The sequence below is a fragment of the Podarcis bocagei genome (genome assembly GCF_964188305.1).
Source record: "Podarcis bocagei genome assembly, chromosome: 11".
Lineage (NCBI taxonomy): Eukaryota > Metazoa > Chordata > Lepidosauria > Squamata > Lacertidae > Podarcis > Podarcis bocagei.
In genome coordinates, this window is record NC_138136.1 from 6,292,399 (window position 1) to 6,312,438 (window position 20,040).

At 42.1% G+C, this 20,040-nt stretch overlaps 1 protein-coding gene across 2 annotated transcripts in view; it reads right to left on the reverse strand.

The window, feature by feature from the left end:
• Positions 1 to 20,040, reverse strand: part of LOC308597684 (transducin-like enhancer protein 1) — a 77,782-nt gene that overhangs the window by 10,089 nt on the left and 47,653 nt on the right. For both annotated transcript variants that reach the window (XM_081213666.1, XM_081213665.1), the window contains exons 9-16: positions 19,038 to 19,154; positions 16,424 to 16,477; positions 15,779 to 15,931; positions 14,648 to 14,792; positions 12,800 to 12,990; positions 10,728 to 10,804; positions 5,805 to 6,054; positions 3,302 to 3,549 (exon numbers count right to left, since the gene is read on the reverse strand). In XM_081213666.1, coding sequence (XP_081069792.1) covers positions 3,302 to 3,549; positions 5,805 to 6,054; positions 10,728 to 10,804; positions 12,800 to 12,990; positions 14,648 to 14,792; positions 15,779 to 15,931; positions 16,424 to 16,477; positions 19,038 to 19,154 — 1,235 coding nt within the window. The remainder of the gene's footprint in view (positions 1 to 3,301; positions 3,550 to 5,804; positions 6,055 to 10,727; positions 10,805 to 12,799; positions 12,991 to 14,647; positions 14,793 to 15,778; positions 15,932 to 16,423; positions 16,478 to 19,037; positions 19,155 to 20,040) is intronic.

The window sequence follows — 20,040 nt, forward strand, 5'->3', positions numbered from 1 at the left end:
GATCACAGTTTCCAGGAGTCAGGATTTAGGATTTCAGTACTCTGAAAAGCTCTTTGCCCTTTTTCCATTACTAGCAAAAAGCGGGGGGTGGGGGGAGGAAATAAGTGGAGGCATGGAAAGCTGCTTGATTTGTATAAAGGCGACAGAGGTGGCAAGTTTTGGATTTACTTGAATTTTGAACTACCTTGCTGTAGAATTTTGACATTTTCTTTAAGTGCCATGTTCACACAGCCCAGTTCATAATTAAGATGACTCATTCAGCCTGTAAGTGTCCAGAAATGCTAAGTAGCCAAACTCTGATGCTTTAAATAGCCACTCATTAGTATCAAGACAGGTGCAAATGTCGGCTGTGCTTGCTGAGATTTATTGTGGGCTGCTGCCAATTGAGCTGAGATGTATGAAAAGTTGGTCTTGTGGTCCACCAAACACTGTCATATTATAAAGCTATTTTGAGCAGTTAAAAGTCACTGCCTTGCCAAGACATTCGCATTGAGGTGTGCGTACACATTCATTCTTTAATCCTGAAGGCCTGAAAGGAAATTACTTATGTGGACATTATGTTAATCACACTCCCTACCTTCCAAACCTGGAAGTGTTAGAGACTGCGAAAAGAAAAGTCACTTAGCCTCTAGGGGCTGGTGAGAGAAGGCTGATTAGCTGCCAAAAATATACTAGGAAAAGAACACACAGGATTTGTGAGATAATTTCTAATTTTTATTTATCTTTTAGTTAAATAGAAGATTTAAGAGCTGCCTTGTGCATTTGTACCTATACTGCCAATAGCTTTGGGATAGTTCAACATTAGTATAAGCATTAAACGGGTGTTGGTGTTTTAAAAAATACTGGTTACTGGCGGCAAAAGGTACTTAATGCCAAGAGACAGAAGCTGCAAACCACCAAGTTTCGGTTAGCTGGCTTCTACCTACAGCAGAAATGCTGAGGCCTTTTTCAAAGATATCCAGCTGGACAGTGTAAGACTTATATCCTTGAATTCACACCAGAGGAACTGGAATAGTTTCTGAAAGAGTTCTGAAGTAGAAATGACCATGTTGAAAGATGGCTTGAGCTCAGCTATTAGCAGATGCCAGCAGCACACAGCTAACTGGAGCGACGTGCATTCTTAAGGGATCAGAGCTCTCAAAATGCATCATTTTATTGACTAAAAAGGGGTTTATTTCCTATAGCCAAAGTCAGTAATTTAGTATGTATTTCCTACCTTACGTAACTGGATTTTAAAAGGAGTCGTTTTAAATTCTCAACATATTCTATAATTATTATTTTTCAAATAGCAAAACAGAACATCAGGAATGTCTCAGTGATGCAGAGCAGGAATGTAGCTAGCTGGCAGGGCTGAAGCAGATGAGTGTTGTGGGTTGCCCTGAGGAATATGGAACAGGAAGTGGCATAATGTCCAGGAGGGGAACCAAGAAAGGATATGGATAGTAGCGCAGTAAGTAGAAATAGGCAAAGGTATTTAGGTGCACCAGGCAGGTAACTTAAAAAAGGGAGGAACCCAATCTGAAAGAGCCCATTAGAAGACAACAAAAGTGATAAAGGAGCAGCCCGTAATTTGCATATAATAGAAATAGGGGAGAAATAGCGGGGCAGGGAGTGCCATAATTTCACTATAACATTGTCAACTGTCCCTGATGGAAGCAAATTCAATTGGAAATTATTCACTCTCTCATTATTTGCAGACATACCAAAGGACTTTTTTTGTTCTTCTTTTCCCCTGATGCACGCTATGCCAAAAGCAATTGAGGGCAACTAGATAACCTGGAAATGAGCTATTAATATTCTGGCCATTCAGCATTTTCAGAGGGGTCTGCAGAGCACACCTGCTGTGCTTTGAGGAAGCAAAGATGGCAAGCAGCCAGTTTTGGGGGTTTTGGCTGTTTTTTTGAAAGCTAGAGATGTTGATTTGTGACTACATGTAAATAAACAACATTATCTAAATCCGAGCTAAGTGAGTGACTGCTGGAAACATGGTAGATGTTTCCAAATCTCCCATGAGTTTGTATCCTGAATGTGACTGGTCATGCTGCCACCGCACACATAACTAGGCTTTTTCCATGCTCTGGAAGAGCGGTTTGTGGAATGTAGGTATAGTGGAGGGGGAAAGGTACTGCACTGCACACTTGGCACTAAAACACAGAAGGATTTGAGGCCAAAGGTAATCTAAATTTTGCACCAAGAAAATCTCAATTCTCAACAAATTATGCAAATGAAGAAATGCTGCATACCATTTTTTCTAGTTTGCATAATTATTTTGATAAGCATGGGGAGCACTGAGCCCATTCCTCTGCTGTTGAGAATCTTGTTGAGGCATTTTTCAGGCTTCTGGGTTTCAGTGTGCATTATTCACACACTTTTGAGTATACACTCACAACCACAAGCGCTAGAATCTGGTTATGTAAACAAACAAAAGAAAACCAAGGTTCCCTGGAGGCTGAATTCTCCAACCATATCCAAATTGTGCAGCTTTCCAGAGCTCTCATTGAATGGAAGAATACACACAACCCTGCAAAGGGCAGCTTGAAGATACATGTATTTTGTTTCAGACACGTTTACAGATGAGACAGCAGATGGGGGGGGGAAGTGGTGAACTGATTCAGCAAGGAAAATGGCTAAGCACGTGTACGAACTTCTGAGCTAGGTGCAAAGAAAACAAGAAAGGAGGGCATCGCGACAGGATCCTTCATGGCTTGCTAGTTGCCGTACAAAGGGAGATTCAGAAGCACAGCCTCCTGATTGCTGGAAGTAATTAGAATTTTATGTCTGCTGACCTCTGGAGTCATTGAGGGGGCAGCGCCATTTCTTCCATCTCTGCTGGCTGCCCTTTCCCCCAAACCACTTCTCAGGCTATGATAGGCTTCTGTAGCCACAATGGGTGTATTTGGTAGAGTTCTTGGCATTTGATGGCCTCAGGACATCTCTAATGCACTAGTTCCTCCCTGAAAGGCTACAACTGCCCTATGTTATGAGCTCAGTTCAACTGAAACGGAACAGAATACAAGTGGTTGGTGACGGTGGCAGTGACGGTGGGATCCAACAGAAGGAATGGGTAGGGCAACAGGAACAACAAGAAGAAGAAAACCCGATTTGTCTCCAAACCCAGACAAATTTCATAGATCTCTTAGGAAAATCTTGCTGATTTGCCCCAATGGCCAGCCCACTCTGAACTGCTAATTTAGGCAATTTAGCACTTTCAGTCATGACAGTGTAATACTGCTGCATGGTAACTGCACATACAAAGGGGGGGGGGGAATGGAAGGAAATTGGCTGAAAAGCAGCAACTAACCTGACCAATGTCTGATTGTGCAGATCCCAGACTGCAATGTTCCCATCGCTACAGCAGGAGAAGCAGACCTTGGAATCAGGGCTGATTGCCAGAGCATAGCAGGCAGGAGCCGAGGACGTCAACTCTGCTTTTATACGTGGAGTTGGAGCTGCCAGGTCCCAAATGGATAACGTGCTGGCTTCCCCGCCAACAATCAGGGTGCATCCGTCGGGGAGCAATTTACATGACCGAATGTAGTTATCTCTGTTCTGTGGAGGTACAAATCTCAATGACGTTAATATACATTCTCTGCAATAATGCCAATGATAATGTTTTCATCCGATAGCCAGACTTTAAGCACTGTAAGCTCTGAAGCTGAACCTCACTGGCCTGGCATGGACAATCATTCAAAGTTGCATTAGCTTCAGGGCTGAGCACTCTTCCTTTCACCCTGCACTGGCTTTGGCATGAAGGTCTTGTTTTGTATTAAGTCAGAGCTCCCTGTTATGTCCTAGCCAAGGAACTCTGAGTTAATGTTGTCAGCTAACACAAACCGGGGTAATAAGCCAGGATCATATCATCCTTCAGCTCAGAAGGAGAACTCCAGCTTAATACAAAGCAGGATTTTCGGGAGCACTCAGCGCCCACTTCATAAACCATGGTTTATGTAGCTCTGCACAATCATCTGAACAGGACATATAATTTCCAACCCACACATGTCGCTGCCGGTCCTGTCTTCTACTGTTCACATCTAAGCAGAGACAGCAGTTAAGAAAATTCAGTGAATTTCTCTCTTGAAAGCATAACTCTTTATATTGTTTTCAATATGAGCGATGGCAATTCTAGCATCTTATTGCACATTAAGTATAGCAAAAAGAACCCGATCCAAGATAAGTGTTTGTTTGTTTTCTAAAAGTGTGGTGCAGTGCTAAAGAAATCACTTTGGACAAAATCAGTGTGCTCCCAGTGGTTACAGAGGCTCTCTTTGATTAATATCCCAAGTTCCTAAAAATACCTGTTGCTAAAAAGCTTGGGGTGCGGGAATCAAGGAATGGAAAACCCCAGGCTCCAACTATTTCAGGTTTTAGTCCATAAATGCAGCAGTTGTCATTATGCTCATTTTCAGCAGTCACATTAAGAGTGGTAAAAATTCTGAAGCAGCCAAAAGGATAAAACTAGTAACAAATCATGCAGTGCTAGTAAGGAGAAAGCAATTATTTTTGTGTCTCTTTGTGCTACACTTCCCTTAATTCAACAGAGCCAAATTCTGTCATGGCAAGAGACTGTTCTCTTTTGGTGTCAAGTAACGTTGTGGCAGCAGAAAAAGACACATTAAGGGGACAGTAAGTATAGGACTTGGCTTGAACACCCCCATTAAAAACTACCATCAGCATTACTGTTTTCATAGAGCTTCATGGAGTCAGGTTCAACTCTCTGGTTCTGTTAGCAGAAGCCCATGCAAAGACTCCCACTAGGGCTGTTTCCCCCTTCCCCTGTGCACCCCCCCAAAAAAAATAATAATCAGGAGAAGCTCCAGAAGAGCAAGCAAAGAGGAAGAACAGTCTTCAACCATGGAGCCTCCAACACAATAGTGTTCCAAAATGCACCTTGAGAGTAAGGCCTTTTTATAATATATTTATCAACCTTATGAAAGGTTCCTAAAATATTAACGATAAAAGTTAAGTATTTGGTACAAATGCCACATTTGTTAAGCCACTCCATCACCATTTTACATCTGGCAAACAGTTCACCCAAGATCAACCTGACCAATCCTTAACAAAATCAGAGTTAAACTCCGGATTTGCTGGCCCATAAGGGTTTCACTTCTTCACTGCCCGCTTTCTGGGGGTACAAAATTGTAAAGGCTGCAAAATGGGTGCCAAAATCAACGAGGGAAAATGAAGCAGCTGTAGAAGATGGGCACTGGTTCTTGCAAGGCTTGAGAGCAAGAAACCAGTTCTATCTGCCATTGCCATGTAGAAGCAAAGCAGAGATAGGGAACCTTTCTTTGCCTGAAACTTCTTGCTCTTCGGGGCAAACTTCAGGGGGATACCTGGGCAGGGCCAAAGGCCAGAGTGGGTGAAACAATAAATGTAAATTTTATGTTTGTTCAGTAGGCTTGTTTATATACCCACCCCTGCCTCTCTGAGTTCCATCTAAGAGAGCAAGGTTCAGGGCCCAACAGGTATTTGATCCTTGGCTTGGTTTCTCTGCAGCTCCATTGTTTAGCTTTTATTACTTACTGTTTAAAACATTTAACTTTCATTTTTTACTTAGGGGTCCCTTTAGGGCAGTGGTTCTCAACCTGTGGGTCCCCAGATGTTGTTGGACTACAACTCCCATCATCTCTGAGCTCTGGCCTTGCTAGCTAGGAGTGATGGGAGTTGTAGTTCAACAACATCTGAGGACCCACAGGTTGAGAAAGGCTGTTTTAGGGGGTTCAGATGTTAGCTAATGACCTAGTTAAATTCACCAAGTTCCTATATTTCAATACTGGACTCCAGTTTCTATAGGATAAACTTACCAGACAGTCCAGCTGAGAAACAGGACTCTTGTTGCCAGGCTGGCTGATATCCCAGACTTTGACACATCCCTTCCCACCAGTGTACACGTGCCTTGTGGGGTTGCTGATGGTGACAGCACACACCACTTCCCCGTGATTCAAGGTGTTGATCTGGCGAGCATGACGTGGTATTCCTGGTCCAATGAGAGCATCTGGGGGGAAAGGAACTGGTTGCATCTGACCATCTGCAGTAACGTGAAATGAGTATGCTCTGTTTGGGATGAAAAAAAGAAGGTGGGAGGGGAAGCCCCAGGTCACATAGCTGGCCTATTTCAGTTACTAAGTCATAACTGTGTACCAGTTCACACTTGCAAGCAAGGTAGATGTTGTGGAGCAGCTCAAAGATAGCTCACCACTTGTGCAATGCCGGTGACATGGCTTCTTTCCACACAACTGCCACCTGGCTTGGGAAATAGCCACATGGGCACAGTTTTGATGCAGTGTTGTATTTGCAAAGTGAAAATGTTATTTTTAGTTCCTTGCCTCCCCCAGCAATTCACACATAACAATTCCTGAGTGCAAAACGCAAATCAACATGAACAGATGCCTAAATTTATCTGGAGAAATGCTGTCATGACCTTCCAAGTTACAGCATCTGCCGGGCATGCAGAAGATCCCTGGGCTCAACCTCTGGCATCTCTAGGTAGGGCTGGGAATGTACCTTGCCTGAAGCCCTGGAGAGGCTCTGTCAGTCCGTGTAAACAACACTGAGCTAGATGGATCAGTGGTTTAAGGCAGTAGAAGGCAGCTTCCCATGTTCTTGTGATCAGATAGCTTGAATAATGGCTTCAGTGCTTAAAGATTACTTATCGTGGCCCTACAACATCTCCCCTGCCCCCTGAAAAAGGTCCTTGGCCATTCAGTGATTCACAGCAGATGCCAACACTAGATGATTTATAGTAAGGCATGGCTATTCAAGGGAGAGAGGGAGGAATCAATGCATTCACTTGCTTAGAGGCCCGAAGCACATCACATGAGCCAAGGGAAGTAAAACAGGAAATAAAGTGCTCTCCTCATCCACCTCGTACTTTCACTTACTGCTAGTTACCCATTTGCTAGATTCTCTGTAGGGCTTAAAATATTGATTATGCAATTTAGTTAGTCTGCGCTCCCTTTAAAAAAAAAAAAACAGAAGAAACTCAGCCAGGGACCTATCACCATCAACATATAACCGAAATTAGTTTCCCTCTCTCAACACGCTGCCCGAAGACTTTTGAACTACCTGGTCAAGTAAGGCACATTGGTCCCATTCAGACCTAGCAATTGCAGTTTAATCCATGGCCTATTAGACAGAAGGAGTGGTGGGCTAGGCACTCCCTCCTCCACAGTGGCACTGAAGCTGGGCACATAAAAGGATGAGAAGAGAGGGAGTGAAGATAGAGTGCCTGAGCGCAAATCTCATTCTCAGTCTATGGTGTGTGGGGTCACACTAATAAACTATGGATCATTAGACCAATATTGTTATATCGGAAGATCAACATGACCACATACCATTTCCACTATCCAGATATGCACAAGTTAGGAAGCTGTGGGATCACACGGATTACTACTTTGTATGGAGGTGAAATTACAAAAGGCTGCACCAGAATAAACCACAACTACAACTAGACAGAAAGATGCAAATAAACTAGAAGTTCAGAAGGAAACTCTTTTGGAAAGAAAATAGGCTACAGCCTTGATGTCTAAAAGGCAGTCTGGGATCTCTTGCATGGAAAATAATTTGGGAAGCAGTACCTCAAAGAACAAAAGAGCAGTGATATATGAGCTGGAAAAAGTGTAAGTGCTTTAATTTTCCATGTTCATTAGTAATGATAAATATTGAAAATTGAATGCTAGGCAAGTTGAACATTTTAAAGTTTTTAGCTTTGCTTACTAAATAAAAGTAAAATAAACATGCTAAATTAGAGCACTCTCTAGGGCATCAGTAACTTTTCTAATGTGAACTGTACATGTTCCATGCAAAGAATACTATGCAAATTAACCTAATTTGCACTGCATTTTTTTCCGGTTCAAATTTTCTCCAGAAAACCCACACCACTGTACAGAAGGACACCTAACTTTTTAGGTCAGTTTACAATTGGCCAAAGCCACTACAACTCTTATCCTATGCATGTTGACTTTTTACCTTTAGCATTTTATACATGCTGACTTGGAAGTTCCACTGTGTACAAGGATTACTATATAAAATGGCAAGCAGTAGAAAGGAGACTATATTTTTGAAAAGAAGCTTACAGTATGTTTGGATGCTAATGCTATACATCAGCACAGCAAGCATGATCCCCATGCTTCTAGCATTTGCATACATCATTAATGCCCAAAGTCAACCTCAGGGTTTTAAAGACAAGTAGCCTTTAACAAGGGCCAGGCTATTTTAAAAAAAGTTGTGGGCCTTACATTCTGTTAATATGTTGTCAGGTGGTAGAGGAGAAACAGGAAGCAGGCTGTCCAGGGGGAGTTCTTTCAATAGCAGCAGAATGGAAAACAAGAGTGTGCTCCTAAGAGGCTGATTTCTTTTTAAAAAACAGCAACCAATTCTATTCTAATTGTCATCAGCTTGTACAAAAATGCTATTTTCAGGAAAGACAGAACTAGCACACAAGGCTTTAAAACAAACCCAAACATAAGGCAACACACAACTTGCTCTGGGTATGAAATAATAGAGCACCAGTCAGTTGAGACACGGAGGGAGTTGCAGTTATTTGTTTGGGAGGGGAATGGAAATCTCCCCCCTACTAAGAAGAGGATACACAGCAAGGACGCTGCATCCCATTTACAAAATAAATTCAATGTGACATCTCGATTTGTGTGCCTGAAAGAAGCAAGCTTTTCAGACTGAAGCTGAAAACTCTCCTGCTGTCAATATGAATCTGTGGCAGACGGTGCATTATCTGTACTCCTACACCAGAAATTTTCAATAGACTTATCTATCACAGATAAGGATATGCCATCAGAAAGTTGCTATGGGTAACTGAAGGCATCCCGCTGCCTTGGGGTGATCAGGCGTAGCGTCAGCCTCGTTTCAAAGGCAAATAATGAAAGGAGATCAGCTCAGCACCTAGGATTTTCAAAGTTTATCTTGTCTATTTATATAGTACGCACAGGCTAAGATGGAAGCTGCGTCCAGCAAAGAGAAAGAGAGAAAGAGAGGGGGTGGGAGTAGAACTAGGTATTATGGAGTATTGTTTTTAAATAAATTCTAAGAAACATGGGCCAAACAATAACAGCCACCGGGTTATTGAACTGTTCAGGACACCAAAGGTAATTAGCTTCATATTGCTGTTGGTTTTAGTTTTTCAGCACCAGACATTTTGCAAGCATGCAATTCAAACCATCACAACAAATTATCCTGGTCCATTAGGGCAAGATGGGCACTGCCCACCCTAAAGCCTCAAAGCCTCTCTGTTCTGTACATTCATATTTGATACAGTACCTCACATTGCAAGGCACTCTGGACAATGCTTCCTCTCCTGTGCTGGCCAATCACATCTCTGGGCGGCACAGCCAATCACAATCACCTCTATGCCCCATTCCTGTCTCCAGGAGTGGAAAATTTCAATGGGAGTACCAGGGAACCCCCTCTGAACCTCCATGTTGATTTTGTTTCTTGGGGAATTAACTCTCGTCAATCCAAGTCCCTCAGAAACACCCTGGAAGTGCCCCAGCGTTGGGGCAGAACTAGCAGGAGCCTCCCCACCCAATCAGATGCATGTCTTTGCAAGCCTGTGTTCCATTCAATCCAATCCAAAATCAGGATATTGCCAGATATAAGACTTTTTATTTTGCCCCCCCCCCTATTTATCAGTATTATGCTTATATCCATTCCACCTTTCCTCCAAGGAGCTGAAAGTAGCATACATGGGTCGTCTTTCGCCTCTTGCTTTCCTCACAGTAGCCCTGTGGAGCAGTTTAGGCTGAGAGACAATGACTGGTGCAAGGTCACACAGGGAGTTTCACGGCTGATTTTAACCCTTGACTCCCAGGTCTCAGTCCACTTTATATCTCTCCATTCCACATTTGGGGTGGTGAGGAATGCACAATAGTTTCCCATAGATCTGTTCCCCTGTTAACAATCCTGTGTGGCTCTTTTAAGATGAACCAATTCAGGCTGCAATCCTATGAATACCTAGCAGGGAGCGAAGTCATGGAATCCAGTGTGGTTTACTTCTAAGAAATGCATAACTTCTTTGGCATGAACCCACACAAGAAATTGAAAATTTAGTGAAGTACTATTTCTAAGAGTATAATGCCAAAGTGTCCACAGTAGCATTGCAAGGGATGGGGAGAAACCCCCAACAACCTGGCCATTCCTCTAGGTCTAGTGGGCATCAGCTGCCACTGCTCTGAATAACCACACAGGCCAGAAAATAAAGAAGTAGAAGCTCTCAAAATCTACATGCAAAAGCCACAAATGGCATGGAATGCACAGCCATGTTTCCATGCAAGTGAGAAGTACAGATTCCCATTTTAGTGTTTCCTAAAAATTAAATAAATCTTCAGATCATACTAAAATTAGAAACAGGAATTCCTATCTTCACAGGAGAGTTTTTCAGATTAAAAACAAATCAAAACAAGGACATATTTTCATTATTCCACCCAAGTACTAAATTCCTCCTCAGCAGTCTGGTGAGGCAAAGTTCTAGGAAAAGAGAAGCACATCTTGCCAATTGCTTCTAACATGCCAGCGAAATGGCATGCACTAGAAATAAAAACAGTATGAAAATGCTATTGGTGATTGTATTTTGAAAATCCTTATCAGCAGCTGGCTGTAACGTTTCTGGAAAACTCCACGTACCTTCCCCTGTGGAACTGTCATGTGTTGACAAAAGGTAAACAGAATGAGCTCTGGCTGATTTAGACTTAGTTATGCTGTCAGACATTACTTACGGTTTTCCTCCAGGGATTCCAGTCAGATTTGGAGGGATGCCGGGTACTCTCATATGAGAGGGAGGATCAAATCCAACCTGATAATGAGCAAATAGATGTCTCAGAACTCGCTGACCATTTAGAAAACACACTTTCCCCATTGGCTGCACCAGAACAAAAAAGCATTGGCATTCCACAGCCACTGAACCAAGCTCAGCCTTCACTGGGCTGTTCTGCAAATCTCCCGCCCCTCCTTCTGTTTTTGTTTTTGTTTTGTGCAAACTTGCTTATACTTCACCCTTCTGCATGGCTGCGGCCATTTTGGCTACATAAGCAATGGCTCTCACAGCATGAAGCTCAAGACAGACAGGCATTGATTTTATACCTCATGTGAATGTAACAATGAAATGGCTTCTTCAAAACCCAAGTTAACCAGATATGGGGGTCTGTTTATTATTGGCCAATGCAAATAGGTGCATGCAAGGCAAATTATATTCATGCATGCCTCATTTTGTGGTAGACAAATCATGCATACAACAAAGTACATCGTAGCCTTGAACAACTTTACTGTATTGATTTTATCTGCAATAAATATCAACACTTTTGAATTTATAATTCCTTTGTAGTGATGATGAGAGTGTGGATTTTTGTTATAAACAAAACAATTTAATAATGAATGATATTGTGCCCCCCAAAAAGTAAGTGTGTGTGTTCAAAGGTTATAGACAAGACATGTCTAAAGCATGTTTCTGAAGGCCTTGAAAGACCACATATTGGCTTCATTTGGACATAATGGGAGATCTGTAGTGAGTTTGGAACATTTGTGCTTCCCCTTCCTCCTCTGGTGTGGCATGAGGTGTTTGGAAGCTTTCTCTTTTTCTAGACTTAACTGCAGTTTGCTATGTCATCCGAACCTTGACCAACAGTGGTTGATAGTCAGTTGAAGCAAGCCAATGTCTAGTCAAAGTTTATGACAGAAGACACCAATCAAATGCCTGTGGGTGCCATTGTGCTCAAGACGATTTCCAGAGGTGTCCCAGACTCTGTTGTTGTTGTTATTATTATTATTATTATTATTATTATTATTATTATTATTATACTGGGACGTGGGTGGCACTGTGGTCTAAACCACTGAGCCTATGGCTTCTCAGTCAGAAGGTCGGTGGCTCGAATCCCCATGATGGGGTGAGCTCCCGTTGTTCAGTCCCAGCTCCTGCCAACCTAGCAGTTCGAAAGCACATCAAAGTGCAAGTAGATAAATAGGTATTGCTCTGGCGGGAAGGTAAACGGCGTTCCCATGCACTGCTCTGGTTTCGCCAGAAGCAGCTTAGTCATGCTGGCCACATGACCCGGAAAAACTGTCTGTGGACAAACGTCGGCTCCCTCGGCCAATAAAGCAAATTGGGCGCCGCAACCCCAGAGTCATTTGCGACTGGACTTAACTGTCAGGGGTCCTTTGGAAGACTAGGGTCTCAAAAAGCAGAGACAATATGTGATGGATGTGTGCTTCTATGATATATATGGTATGCTATGATATACAAGGAGAAGGACCCTCTATTTCAGGGATGGGGAAGCTGTTGCCTTCCATGTATTTGTTGGACTACAACTCCCATCATCTCTGATGGCTGGAGCTAATGGGAGCTGAAGAACTTCTGGAGGGCTACAGGTTTCCCATCTTTGCTCTATTTCAATGATACAAAAACAGAAACAGAAACAGAAAATCCTGTATGCAACAAAATGAATGTCAGATACTCACTAAGTGTATATATCTTCTTCCCCAAGAGAATAATCAAGTGCTCAGCAAACCAATGAAACAATTTTATGGTTTCAAGCTACCTTTTAATGGAGCAAGGCAATGAAGGCTGCTTTCAAAAACTAGACAGCATGCATAAATAGGACAGATACACCCTTCATTTTTTTAAATAAGGGGGAAAGTAGTTTCAGCTACTCCTGCCATGTAGCTTCATGAGCCACATGGCAGAGCAGTAAAGTCTCTGCTGCTGTTATATCCCAGGAGCTTGACAATGCCAAATGTTGCATAGAGGTTTCTCTCGGTGAGCCCTGTCCCCACCCAGTTCAGTTTGCAAGCCTACCATAGGGGATCGCCCATAGGCAACCACAGCGGCTGCGGCTGCAGCAGCACTCATTTGCGGGGACATGTTGTGCAGGCTGGCATAGGCTGCTCCTGGGCTGGTCAGCTCTCCATTCATGCCAGCATGTGGTACCATTCCAAACGGAGCAGGGTACGGTCCAGGAACAGCAAGAGGTGTCCTCAAGCCAGCAGCTGCAATACAATAAGAAGACATATTGATGCGCAGGACAGTTTCCTTTGTCGTCCCTCTTACAGAAAGCAACAGGCACCCTGGAATTCCACATGGGTGCTTCTTCCACAAAACCCAAACTATTGTGTCCACAGCGCTAGCTATAATCCAAACCGTGCTTAACATCATCTCCAAATTGCAGCCGTGTAGACCAGAACCTGCATACTTATGGATTCCAGAAACATGGGAGCCAAGGGGCTGTAGCCCTCACCCCAAGGTTGGCCAGGGTAGTGGTGCCTAAGCCGTGTCCCCAGCAATGATTGGGGGGCGGAGGAGATGGCTGCTATAGTAAAAGGGGACCGACAGGTAGAAGTGAGGGGAGGGTACAGCCTCCTTCTTCTCTGAAGCAAATAATATGCTTTAGAGTGTTCCATAGTTGAATTCCGTTAAGTGCTCTATAATTTTAACTTTGATCAATTACTAGTTCTCAAAAAAAATTATTATAGAACTGTGCATACGATTGCGATAAACCCATTTCAACAATACTGAATGTGATAGCTTTTAACATTTGCCCATTAAAGAAGCAGATGTAAAGAGGCACATGAAAATGTAGATAATATTCATCACATCCTGAATGCCTGCAGCACTCTCTCTCACACTCCCCACACCCCATGAGAAACACTTCCAGAGGTCGCTGGGCATATTTCTTTCGAGACTGGGCATAATTTATAACATTTGGTGCTGCAACCGACTGCAGTTAGCACGCAAATGCACATGGTGCCGTTCCGTGTTTGTCATTATGCGCACTTCAACAAACATTAGCTGTCTCAGTCTCAAATATGGGATAATAGTTTCAGAAAGGAACTAGCACTTGGAATAATGATCAGAAATTCAAACTATGTTAGTATTTCAGAAGGCAGCAGCATGCAAACACATCAGAAACAGAGAGAGACAGACACAAGCTAGGGGAGCTATTAACACATCATTCTTCTTGATAATGATTATAAGTATTCATGAAGGAAACAACATCAAAAGAGGTTTGTGTTACTGCCCACCTTGGAAGAATGGCAGATGCAAGTGATAGACTATATGGAGTTGGCAGAAATGACTGGCAGAATCCGAGACCTGGGAGAAGAGCTAGTGGAAGAGGACTGGAAGAAGTTTAAAGACTACTTGCAAAAACATTGTAAAGTGTTGGAATGTTAAAATGTTGAAATGCTAAAATGATGCAAGATATAAAGACAAAGTGGCATTAGTGATATAAGTATAAGGAATATGTAACAAATGTTTCAAAAGATAAGGGTGAAAAAATTAGAATACACTGTGTCAAACGCAACCAAAAGGATATAAAGGGAAAAACTGGAGACACACTGGGTTGAAATGCATAATATAGACTAAGATTTGAAAGAGGGTAAGATATTGCTGAACATGATTTGTGTAAAAAGGAACACAGAAAAGGGAGATGCGAGGAAGTCAGGAAGTAGGGTTATGAAAACAATATGTAAAAATTTGGATTTTTATGTTTTTTTCTCTTTTATGCCTTTTTCATGTTTTTTCTTTTTGTTATTGTATTTCTTTGTGTGTGGTAATGTTGTTTTCTTTTGGGGTTTGATTGGAAGGTTGGTTTCATGGTTTAAAACTTCAATAAATATTTTATTAAAAAAAAGAGGTTTGTGTTACCTGCTTGGTTGACCAGAGGGTCCATTGATGGAGGTTTGCCAAGGCCTGGACGAAGGCCTGGAGTGGCACTGGTTCCTGGGGTTGGCACATCACTTCGTGGGGTTGGTGTGCTGGACTTCAGAACTGGTGTGCTGCCCTTTTCATGCTGGTATCAAGAAACATTGCTTTTTATCCAGGCCATGTTACACAATTGATCACAACAGCAACTGAGATCCTGGGTGCTAACTGCCTAATTCTCTAGACTTATTTTCCTAAATTCCAAGGAACATTAGCAGCATTTATGCTGTACGTGAAAACGAGAGCTTTTAAATTAGGATTTAAACATCAGAGAGTGAGAGAGAGAGAGAGAAGACCAATTTAAATCATTGATATAAATCAAGATTCCAATTTGAAAATTCACATTACCTGTATAGCATACTAACTGGTTGCCATAACAATAAAAACGTAATGGTTTGCAACTAAATAGAGGTTGGGGCCGAAAAGTGATATATAAATAAAACATAAGAGATATAAATAAAACATAACATAACATTTAGGAAATCTAGGAGAATAGTCACAAAAAAATCTAAAAAGAAATCAATGCTGCTTTGTCTGGTCGAGAGTCAAAATATTCATACATTTGGTTAACTGTTCAGATCAAATAATTGAAATTAAATTAGTTTACAACATCACCCATGTACAGAAGGGTCAGTGGATGACACTAATGACAGAAGATCACACTGCTTAGATCCTAATGCCTAAAATTTGTGTCTAAATATTGAATACTTTCTCAGATTAATCCAAAGGTCCTAGAGACAAATGTGTGTTTGACAATCTGTTGAGAGCTGCAGCCTAGAAAACTTAACTGTTTTGACTTTCAACAAATTAATTTGACAGAATTGCAATCCATATCTCAGTGAACTGAAAGGGCAAAATTCTCACTGATCTTGAGAGAGCTGGGTTTAAACAAGTGTTTGATTAGAAGGCATTTTATTTATTAGTTGCACAACCACCTTATGTTTTCTTAGGTGGTGGCTGACTCCCCCAATCTAAGACCACCCCGACAGGTACCATTTACACGTGAAGCTGAAATAGATAATTATTAGGCATCCAAATATACAACAGTGGTCAGGCCAGAGGGGTAACACTCACCAAACCGATTTCTTTGGATTTCATGGAAGTAGAACTTCCAGATGAGGCAGTGGATGCTGGGCTGCTAGAGGCATCTTTCTTCATGAGGCGGTTCTTGTCTATGCCGTTCTCACGTGGTGAATGAGCAGGACTTGCCCGTGGAGATGAAGGGTCCTGGATGGTTTGTGGGCAAGGCAAAGGCAGTAGCAAGCACTGAATTAAAAAAGTTCCTGATAAAGGGCTGCCTTCAGATGGCTTCTAAAAGTTGTATAGTTATTTAGTTCCTTGACATCTGATGGGAGGGTGTTCTACAAAGAGGACACCCCTACTGAGAAGGCCCTCTGTCTAATACCCTGTAGCTTCACTTCTCGCAGTGAGGGAACCGCCAGAAGGCCCTCAGATTAAGAACTCCAAAGCATCCATGACTTGTGGTGAAAGTATTCTGGCCTCTGCATGGAAAATCACTACTATCGTGCCTCACTCCCCTGTGCCTATCCATGAGACCAGTGACCACAGGGAGGACTACTGTAGCTCAGATATTCAACCAGAGATGAGTAGAGATATTCAACCAGAGATAAGTAATCCACAACTTTCAGAAACATGGTGCAGTGCCTTGGAAAAAAACCCCACTTCCAATTACATACATTCCAGTGCAAAGCAACTTACCTCATTGGACACATCCACGACTAAGTTGTCGTCGCTTTTGTCCCCATCACTGTCCTAAATTTGAAAACAAAGTATTTGTTTTTGGTCAGTACACTTTGCTACAGTATGTCTATTCACTTTAGCTGTAAAGACCAAACATAAATACAGATCAAATACATTGCAAGCCCATGGCTCAAACAATACAAATAGAAAAATAGATACAGAGATAGAGGTAACTATATCGATATAGAGAGTGGTTTTTCCCCACACACAAAATGTTTAGGGGTACTCTCATTTTACTACTCATATTGAAATACTGTCCCTCAATGAGGCCAAACTTAGATTCACAAAATGTTTAGGGGTATGCGTACCCCTGTGTCCCCCAGGGGGAAAAGCACTGGATATAGATATAGAGAAAAAGAAGTGCATCTAGCATCTTCATTGTAGTTTCTGCTGTTTGCTGAAGATGCCCCTCTTTAGCCAGCTTCTATTGTTCTGCTAATTTCTGTCCTTGATAGTGCTGCTACTGGGGGCTGCCTGGTTGGCAATGACCCATGACTTCAGCAGGTGGGGCTTTTCACAACTGGGGAACCACCAAGAGAAGGCTCTGTCATGGGTAGAGATGGGAAGGCCTGGGGGGGGGGAACCAGAAAAAGGGGACCAGGGACCAGGTTTTTTCCATTTTTCCCCCAGGGAAAATTATGTGTGGAATATTCAAACTATATCAAACTGCTTTTTTCAATTTTTCCAGAAAAAATGGCTTTTGGGGGGAAAGGGGGGGGGGGACCTGGTTCCCTCCCCCAATTTTTCTGGTTTTTTCCCCAGGCCATCCCATCTCTACCCATGACAGAGCCTTCTCGTTGATGGTTCCCCATTTGTGAAAAGCCTCACCTGATGAAGATCATCTGTCTTCCACCTTATTTTTAAAATGTATTTATTTGATTTTGATAAAGATACAAACAGTAGGCATAAATGTAATGGACCATTTTTAAAGAAAGTACAATAAATCAATATCACTGATGTGTGGACATGGTCATTATAATAAGGTAATACAAAGAAATATATAGAAAGCAATACAGTTAACCAAGATCTGTGAATGTTAACCATAAGTTAATATGCATTTGAAAAGATATAAAATTGTCTTCTTTATTGCATGCAATTTTTTTAAAAGGCACCATATATCACCAAAGTTGTCTGTTTCATTTCCTTTTCCAAATGCTTTCATATTGTATGTTAACTTTTCCACTGGGACACTGGACCACATTTCTTGATACCATACAGTGTTTCCCTCATTACTGACTTCCAAGAGAAATTTTAAAATATTCCTGTTTACCCAAGCACTTGATGACCATATGCTACTATCCCTGGCAACCTTGAAATCATTGGCTGATAAATGTGTTTTTTAAAACATTTTCAAAGAATGTATTAATCTGTTGTTACAATATTTTATGATATCAATGTTTGTTGTCATTGGCTTCTTTGGGAAGATTATAAACTGAATTACTATTAGTAATCATTATTGTTCTCGGATGCTTTTATGTGGAATGATTTCACTTCTTTTCATAACTGTATAAACTGTTTTATTTGTTTTTAGTTGTAGGAGTACATGATTGCAACCTTTCCTCGGACCTTATGGTGAATGACAGGTAAGAAATGAATGGATGGATGGATGGATGAATCATAACCAGATAAAAAGAGAACATCAATTTCTGTACAAAAATAAAAACATACCTGACAAATGTGCTAGATCAGGGGTGGCCAACTCCCAAGAGACTGCGATCTACTCACAGAGTTAAAAACTGGCAGTGATCTACCCCTTTTGGGGGGTTCGGGTCAGTGATCTACCAGTAGATCACAATCTACCTGTTGGATGTGCCTGTGCTAGATAATCTGATATACAAGGTGGCACCTGATCCCCACTCTCCCATGAGTCTCTTGCTTTTGCTCTTCACCAGTAGGTTATACCATTCTGCTGTTTCTACTCTGGGAATCTCTCAAATGGTCTCCCATCCAGTGGCGTAGCGTGGGGGATGCAGGGGGGGCCGGCCGCACCGGGCGCAACATCTGGGGGGGCGCGCTCGCACTCGCAGCTCTCTGACCCCTGCTAAAATCCATGGGTTAGGGGGCGCAAATTACTTGCCTTGCCCCGGGTGCTGACAACCCACGCTACGCCACTGCTCCCATCCATAGAACACACACTGCCAGACAGGCTTAGGTTTGGCAGCAGAACTACACTTCAGGCATTATCTGGGCTAAAGATATCCTATTGTTAGTATGGTTATCAAGGATCACAGAAGCAAGGTCATTCATTAACAAGAAAAAGCCCAGTTCAGACATAATGGCAGCCTTAATGACAGCACTCTTGGAATGATGAGAGCTGCAGGTATCCTGGCAACCTGACAGAATTCAGAGAAAAGGTGCTGAGAGACCCAGAAGGTGGTGAGGAAAGGAAGGGAAAGAACCACAGTTCCTAACTAATAAGATCAAATTCTTGACATCCCTTTATGTGAAGCAAAAGTTAGGCTGCCAGTGTTTGCTCCTTCACATACATGACCATATGAAGCCCAGCTATGAGTTCCTCCATACATGCACAGTATCTGAAAGTAAGTTAATCATCGTTGACAGATTTACTCACATAGTGGCTCGAGTCCTTATCATCCACCTTTCTTTTTTTCATGTCATTGGAATAGTCAGGTCCATTCCTTCGTTTATCTGTGCTCCGCAGGCTATCCGGAACCAAGAGTGAGTTACTCTGTAAACACAAGGTCAGAGACATTTACCTTAAAGATCTCCTTGCACACATTTCCTAAGCTTGAAATAGGCACACGATACCCTTGCATTCATTTCCAGATAGCATTTTACTATTCAAGTACATTAATTACATTTCCAGATAGTACTTTACAAACATAAAAACCTTAAAAGCAGATTCAGATACCCACAAAGCAGCTGTTTTAGGAAATAGGTTTGTGCAAGTCACCTGAATCAAAGAGCTTGTTATTATATATAGTCTTATTTGAATGCTTTTTATGGGGAGAAATTCAGGGGCTATTTACTCATGAAAAATATTTCAGCCAAGCATAAAGCATTTGTGCTTCTGAAAAGGAGTTTGTCTTAATCTCCTCTTAATTTACAGTCTGCCTTAAAATTTGCATTGCTAATGGTTAATATATTACTCCTCCTTTAAGTGAAAGCCTGTGGAAAGGAGCAGACAGCAGGAGTGCCAACTCTGTCCGAACAGTTAAGAGTGGCTCCAGTTTGAGGGTCACCAACCTTTTTGGTGCACATTTGGAAACTGAAGAAAATCACACGACATCAAAATATATTTTGTTGACTACAACAGAATACTTCTTTCAAGCCTATTTTAGGCAGGGCAGGTGGAAGAGGAATTTGTAGATACCTGTGGCTGCCATGTTGTTCTAGATAAATAGAAATTTGATATGCCTGCATCTCTCTGTACTCAACAAAAAGATTTACGTAAGAAACTGGTATAACAGAGGTGGGGAACATGTGAAGCTCCAGAAGACCTTCAGCTCCCAACACCCCTAGCTAGTATGGCCAATAGTCAAGGATGCTAGGAGATATAGTCCACCAGGATCTGGAGGTCCACAGGAGGCGGTGGTTATTATTAAATTTGTGTA